The sequence below is a fragment of the Loa loa genome, assembly GCF_000183805.2.
Source record: "Loa loa unplaced genomic scaffold supercont3.96, whole genome shotgun sequence".
NCBI classification, from domain to species: domain Eukaryota; kingdom Metazoa; phylum Nematoda; class Chromadorea; order Rhabditida; family Onchocercidae; genus Loa; species Loa loa.
Window position 1 is genome coordinate 155928 of NW_018108276.1, and position 7232 is coordinate 163159.

The window sequence follows — 7232 nt, forward strand, 5'->3', positions numbered from 1 at the left end:
TATATATATATATATATATATATATTCCTGTTCAAATATACATAATATAATTTTTTCCTGAGAAATCAAAAATCTGTTGAAATTTTATGGTGTTATTTAAATACTAACATTGAGACATTTCCCATTCAAATGCATCGTTTGATTCGATTTTTGCCATGAACAGAATCTGAAATTAATAAAAATCGAAACCATTAGCAAACTTGCAAGTTGCAGTAAAATGTCAAATATATTGTCTGGCAAGTCAGACAATATTACTAATTAACTATAGTACCTTTTAAATTTCATTTTAAAAACAACGCTAACCTTTAGGTGATGGTTAAGTGTCCTTGTCAAAATTACAATGTATTACACCGATACATATGTATATTGTTTGAAATTTGAACTGTTTGAAATTGAATCTTATAAATGGCTAATTAAATCAATAAAACTACCATCTCACAAAAATGAAATTTAATTATGGTTTTAAAAAGTATGATAAGTAAGAGAGATTATCGCTTAGATTATCACTTAGTGCATTGATATACACATATTGCTAGAAATTAAAACTTACACGAAACTAATTAAATAATTTACCCCCTAAAAATTCAATCAAATTATGATTCCAAAATCTATGATAGGGAAGAAAGAGAAAGAGAGAGAGAGAGAGGGAAAGATCAGAATTTTATGAATGACCACTTATCCCCGGATCAAATCTACTGCGTACTTCGGTCAATTGCTTTGCATTTAATACTAATATCATTTAGGGTAGGACTATAATTTGAATATAAGTACTTGAATGTGATGAAGCAGAAAATTGAATCAAATTAATCGGAATATTTAGTCTAAAGTGGTTGACGGAACTCTTTTGAACGGAAAAACGGAAAGAAAAAAGGGAATAAACGATTTAGCAATACTGAAAATAGACAAAATATTACCATATATTGTTAATAGATTTATGTTAATAGATTTTAAAGAATTTTGAAAAAAAATTGAAAAGAATGTTTTTGGATTGAAAGCATTGTTATAATTTATTAGAATTTAAAGCTTTAATTACATAAAACAATTTTTGTTTTTCTTTTTTTCCCCAAAATTTACTCACTTTTTTTGATTTATTTAAAATTTGCTACTCATTGCTATCACAAAATTATCATCAATTTTTTAATAAATATTGGGCTAATTGTAAACAGATTTTTGCTAGTAATTACCATAAAATTTATTTCAAACTTACGACGACTGCATAAATGAAATTGGCTTCATATTTATGTTAGTAATAGTAGTCGTTGGTTCAAATAATAGGCAAGTTTTGTCGGTGATTATTTTCATTGCTCGTTGTAAGCATTTGTTAATTGATTCATCTGTAAGGCTGTTCTTTTATAATTTCGAAATTATAATTTTAAATTGCAATTTTCAGATCAGAAATCTTGCTAAAACAGTTTTATGGATTTAATTTTCAATTATAATTTTTTGACTTCTTGATTTGAATTGCAGATTTTCAAATAATTTTACTTAGAATTAAAATTTTTTAGTACATGATCTTTTAGTTTTTTGTATTAAAAATTATCTGTATTGAAAATTAATAAGTCACTCGAAAACTGGAATAGTTTAAAATTGAAAATAAATCGAATTTTTATGATTGAAAAATTGTTAATTCAAGGAAGGTAAAAAAGCAACGAGAAAACGGACATTTCAAATTAATTAAATAATTATCGATATTATTCTACTTAATAATAATTTAGGAGTTGACGAAATTTCAAAATTATTTACCATTATTAGAATGAAATTTATATGGAATTATTTCCACAGAATATGCATACGAAATCTGAAATAATAAAATGTCTCGGCAAAATCTTTTATTGAATATATTGCTTGCTCACAAAAAATTAAAAATGATTTGATCAATAACATTAACTTAAAATTCAGAAATTAACAATTTTAAATCATTTCATTGTATATGTAACATTAAGACCTGTATTGATAGTAAAGAGTATAAATTGTTACCAGGTAAATAATAACGATGATACTACGATGCCACATCAAACAGATGCTATTACCACTGATTACCATTTCCATGTTCGTTTCAGGTTAGTGGGGATAATTAGCAGATATGTATGTATAATGTATGACCAATAGATACACCTGGTTATAGGGCTTAAGCTGTATAATATTAGCAATCGAATAACTAGCAACAATAATGCAATAATAGATTAGTATCAATATTAGTAACAGTAATTGTTTTATTAATAATAGTTGTAGTAGCAGTAGCAATAGTAACTGTTATTATTATTGTTGTTGCTTCAATTCTTATTGTTATTATTATTATTATTATTATTTTTATTATTACTATTATTAGTAGTAGTAAAAGCAATTGTTGCTTCTTATTGTTGTATTAATAGTAGTTATTGCAATAACTATAACTGTTGTAGTGACAGTTATAGTATTAGCTCTTATTGTTTTTATCGTAGTAATAGTTGTATTGATACACTAAGAGCAGTAGTGGTAAATAGTATAGTAGCAGTAGTGATGAACTGAACCGACTTTAAGCTCAGTAGGGTTAATGGAATGAATGAATGAGACAAGAAGAGGAGGAGAGACGAATGTGACATTAGTGCTAAATTGCAGTTGGCTATTGCAATAAATGACCAATGCTCTATTCATTTCAGTTCTTCTATTCTTATCTTATACCTATATCTTTCTCTATTCCAGGCTATTGTCCTCATTCGTTACCTTCTCTTTCACATTTCTTCTAATTTACCGGATATTCAAACATCGAAGATAATTTTGATCATTCATTACTTTCTCATCTTAAATCCAATTTTGCTAAGGTTAACAGAAAAGAAATAGATCTTACTTATCCTCTCTCTCTCTCCCACACACTATTTTCCCTCATTTATACCCATTCCTTGGCTTAACTATAATACTTATCCTGAAATGTCCTGCTGAATTATCGTCTTAATTTGAGAAAAACATAATCTTCTGAGTGAAATATAACCAACTGACACCATTACAATACATAATCAAGATTATCCTTTCATTATCATTATCCGGTATTCCTCCTTGTACATGTTAAGAAAAAAAAAAGGATTGCTACATTAATCAACTGGCGATAGCCAGTTATGTCAAATCTTATTACATGGAAATTATTCATTCGAATCATTCGCAGAAATCGTAGAAATTGCAAATACAAAAAGTTTTGTAACAAACTTGTAATAAAAAAAACAATCAATATTAAACATGAAATGAGCTGTTACTATCAAATACAAAAGATAAGAAAGATTATTGGCATACGACATATGCGCAAGCATAAACTAAAAGCTTTGCTTAAAGTTTCATCTTTACGTGAATTGTTACGCATATTAAAAGATCATCCTAAATTTATCCAGAAGATATTTCCAGGATATTAAAATTTTACAACAATTTTATTTAGTTTGAACCAATAGTTGTCAGTACTTTCTTATCATTTTATTCACCATAATTCGACTACTCAATAAGGGAATTTTGGTACAATTTGTAATTCCAATTTAACATATATTTATAAGTTAAACAGTAAGATCAATGAACAGAGATGGGAAATTTGAGATTTATGCCTTTTTCGATTAGTCGAAGCTTAATTTATATAAAATGAAATTTGGCTATTGTTCCAATGAATTTTCTCTATCATTTGAAACTTTCTCATGAAATTAAAATCAATAAATTTGAAATACGTGATTTAGTGATCAATGGATAAATTAGCATAAAAAGAGAACTATTTACTTTTCCTTCATTTAGATAGAAAAACATCGAATTTACTTATTTACTTTTCAAATAACCAACTGCCTCATCCAAAATCCTTTATTGTTCAAATAATGAAATATTCGAATTCGTTTGTCGCATATATATTAGTCCCCAAACTTCACTTATTTCAAATATTAAGCAGACTTAAACTGATAATTTCTCCAATTTTGCTCATCAAATGAGCTTAGATTTGTCCTATTTTTCATCAAGTTATGATTTTCAAAATTTTCGTTTTTGGTACTCCTATTCATACCAGTACCAGCACTCGCAATATTTCTTTTTTATTACTGATACTTTGTGTAGTGATTTACTGTACAGTTTGGCCCATGGTTGTACTAGGCTATTGACCAGAGCATGAAAGATCACTCACTAGCAGAATTGAAGTTGACATGAATAATGCGACACGCCACTGTAAAGTTGTATTTTTCAAAAAGTAAATTCAAAGAAGGCAATAAATAATATTTCATAGTAGAAAATATCAAAGTCCATTATACATATATAAACAGTAGAAGAATTTTTGAATTTTTGCAAATATCAAATGAACAAAACTTGCTCAAAATAACTCATTCATGCTTTCTTTTCTCCTTTCAGACTAATTTTAATATCATTTATAAGATTCACTAAAAAAATCTCCTAGTAATTAAAACAAATGCGCGAATCAGTTATATTCACTGTCAAATATTTGGCATATATTAAATGTCGTGGTGCTATGACCTGCAGGAAATGTTCCCACTTCATCTTAACATAACTTCTTTTAAAATTTTATCTCCTTATTATCTTTCGAAATTTATCACTGCTAAAATTAGTATTTCTTTTATTTCTGATAAATTTGTCAATCAGTTAAGGTTATACATATAACATAAATATCCCTCCATCTCGTGCAGTGATTCGCAACCTTTTCTTGACCAAGGACTACCTCGGCTTTTTTATTCGTAGCAGATATAAGGTTCATAAACAGTAAATTCAGTTAATTTGAAAATAAACTTTTCAACTATTGTTAGATTTAGAGTACCATTACAATATAAAAAAGTACATTTCCAGAAAAAAATTCAAGTTGATTTTTGCCATGTAAGAAAAGCAGCTTTTCGCCTTGCATGCAAACTTCAACAGAAACTTCGAGACATCCAGAACAAGTAGATTAACTTAGCAGAAAAGATAAAATTGTGCGATGATTTGGTGACCACAGAGAATTCTACGACTTCTGGAATCCGTGTACGGACCAACGCACCGTGTTCAAAAAGAGGATTCACAAATAATGCTTCTCACAGATAAAATCTCCATACTGAACCGATAATCTGAACATTTCCAGACTCTTTTTAATATCAACCGTATAGTTGGCAGAGCTCAGTCCGAAGCTCGGTAATTCAGGACATCACACAAAAACGCGCAAAACAAATCGAATAAAGTTACTATGACAGAAACGTTAAGAGCATATAGCAAGTGAAAACTGGTAGGGCAGCTGGGATTGATGATATCCCACCTGAGGTCCAGAAACATGGAGGTCAAACATTCAAAGGCGAAATTTCACCAGCTCGTTGTAAAGGTGAACTATCACAAATTCTCCTTTATGTAATTATTACCTTGTACAAGGAAGTGAAAAAATCAGACTGCTCAAATTATTGAGGTATTGCTATACTTCCTATTGCTTGAAGGATCTTTGCAAGAATACTTCTGAGCAGATTAATATTGTTATCTCAGAAGAACTTCTACCTAAAAGCGAACGTGGGTTCAGAGTCAGCAGAAGTACTACAAATAAGGTATTTATTCTCAGACTACTTTAAGAGAAGTGTAGAGAATAGAACGAAAAACTCATATATCCCTCGTAGACTTCATCAAAGTTTTGAAACTGCAAGCAGAAAAGGCTTGTGGCAGATGTTGGAACGATTAGGATGTTTCCCCAAGTTTCTGAAAATGATCAAGCTATTACATAAAAATCAACATGACCAAGTCAGATGGCAATGCATTCTCAGAGTTTTTTCTAATAATGAATGAGGTGAAACAAGGTTGTGTTCTTGCACCAGACCTACTTCAGCATAATGCTCCAAAGGGCCACGGCAGACCTAGATGAAGAAAGTAGCATTTACATCCAAATATCATGGGAAGCCTATTTAATCTAAGGCGACTGAAGCCCTACACCAAAATCCTAAATCTGAGAGCCACTTTTTGCTGATAATGCCATCCTCGTCGCTCACACAGAAGAACTCTGCAGCGTTTAACATCTTGTTTTGCAGAGGCTGCAGAGCTTAAGCTAGAAGTAAGCTTGAAGAATACAAAAGTTCTCTACCAGCCTGCATCACAAGACGATCACTTTCATCCTCACATTACCATAGGCGAATCATAACTTAAGTCAGTCCAGCAGTTCAGCTATTTGGGCAGATCATTTCTCTCGATCAAGATCGACAGAGATATCCGAAGATTGACAACAGATTAGTAAGAGCATAAAGAGCTTTCGGAAAACTCCATAAAAGTCTGGTGCAATAAAGAGAGGTAATAGGATTAGTGTTTATAAAGCTATTGTACTGTCCATTCTATGATTCTGAGTTATGAGTTATCTACTGCCATCCTGGAACACTTTCATCAGCGCTTTACTGTTCTTACACAGGTAGAGTCACCAGTATTGAGGCTACTGAAGATACAAATGCGCTGAGCTGGACACGTCTCTAGAGGATCACCGCCTCCCTAAGATTGTGCTCGGTGGCAAATTGGCACTGGCTTGCGTAACCCCCAAGAGGTGATACCGGGACGTCCTGAAGCAATACCTCATCTTCGACCATATAGACTACCATTAACGGTCTACTCTGGCTTCGGATCGGAAAGCATGGATATACATCATCCATGACGCTGCTGCTTCCTTGAAAACATTGGCAGAACCAGCCTCGAGGACAAACAACAACGCAGAAAAAACCGTACCTCATCAATATCACCTAAGCAGACCTTTCCTTTCACTATCCCTTTGGCCTTTTTAATCATCAACGAGCCTTCAGCAAATGTGAGTATAACTTTTCATATATTTTCGTTTGCGAAGCCTAGCCACCACGACTGATGAGAATCGTTTTTTCTCCGGACTGGAAGAAAACTCTACTGGAAAATTTCAGAATTCAATTCATATCTCAAGCTAATAAGCATTAGCACTAATGATTGTGTTAGGTGTTTTCATTATATCGCCAATAGTCAAATTCAGTTCTTGACCGGTTCCAGTTCCATAATAATTGCCTGTAAACGTTGCAAAAGACTGCGAGCTGAATCCAAAAGTTCCTCCACATTGTGCCTTTCTGCCATCTCTACAAATTCATGTTTCGTTTTTTGTTTAGTTTGAAATCAGTGGGAAAAAAAAAAACAATTTATAGCAAGTAGAATCAGACATACAAAACAATGACAGTTATTAAAGTTCTTAAAATTTCTCGCGACAATAAATCAAATTACTGATATTAAGATTGCTAATTTACAGCTTTATTGAAAAGCTATTTCTTCGTCAATGAATG

General features: G+C 31.3%; 2 protein-coding genes across 2 annotated transcripts; one reads left to right on the forward strand and one right to left on the reverse strand.

The window, feature by feature from the left end:
- Nucleotides 1–663: 663 nt before the first annotated feature.
- On the forward strand, nucleotides 664–2508 carry LOAG_11133 (hypothetical protein; the record flags this gene model as incomplete). The annotated part of the gene is made up of 5 exons (XM_003146658.1): nucleotides 664–744; nucleotides 821–922; nucleotides 1391–1411; nucleotides 1981–2060; nucleotides 2442–2508. The coding sequence occupies 5 exons, from the start codon at nucleotides 664–666 to the stop codon at nucleotides 2506–2508; spliced, it is 351 nt and encodes a 116-aa protein (XP_003146706.1).
- A 3902-nt stretch (nucleotides 2509–6410) lies between these two features.
- LOAG_11136 (hypothetical protein) lies at nucleotides 6411–6587 on the reverse strand (the record flags this gene model as incomplete). The annotated part of the gene is made up of 1 exon (XM_020448305.1): nucleotides 6411–6587. One exon carries the CDS (start codon nucleotides 6585–6587, stop codon nucleotides 6411–6413), a length of 177 nt encoding a protein of 58 aa, XP_020301540.1.
- Nucleotides 6588–7232: the final 645 nt, after the last annotated feature.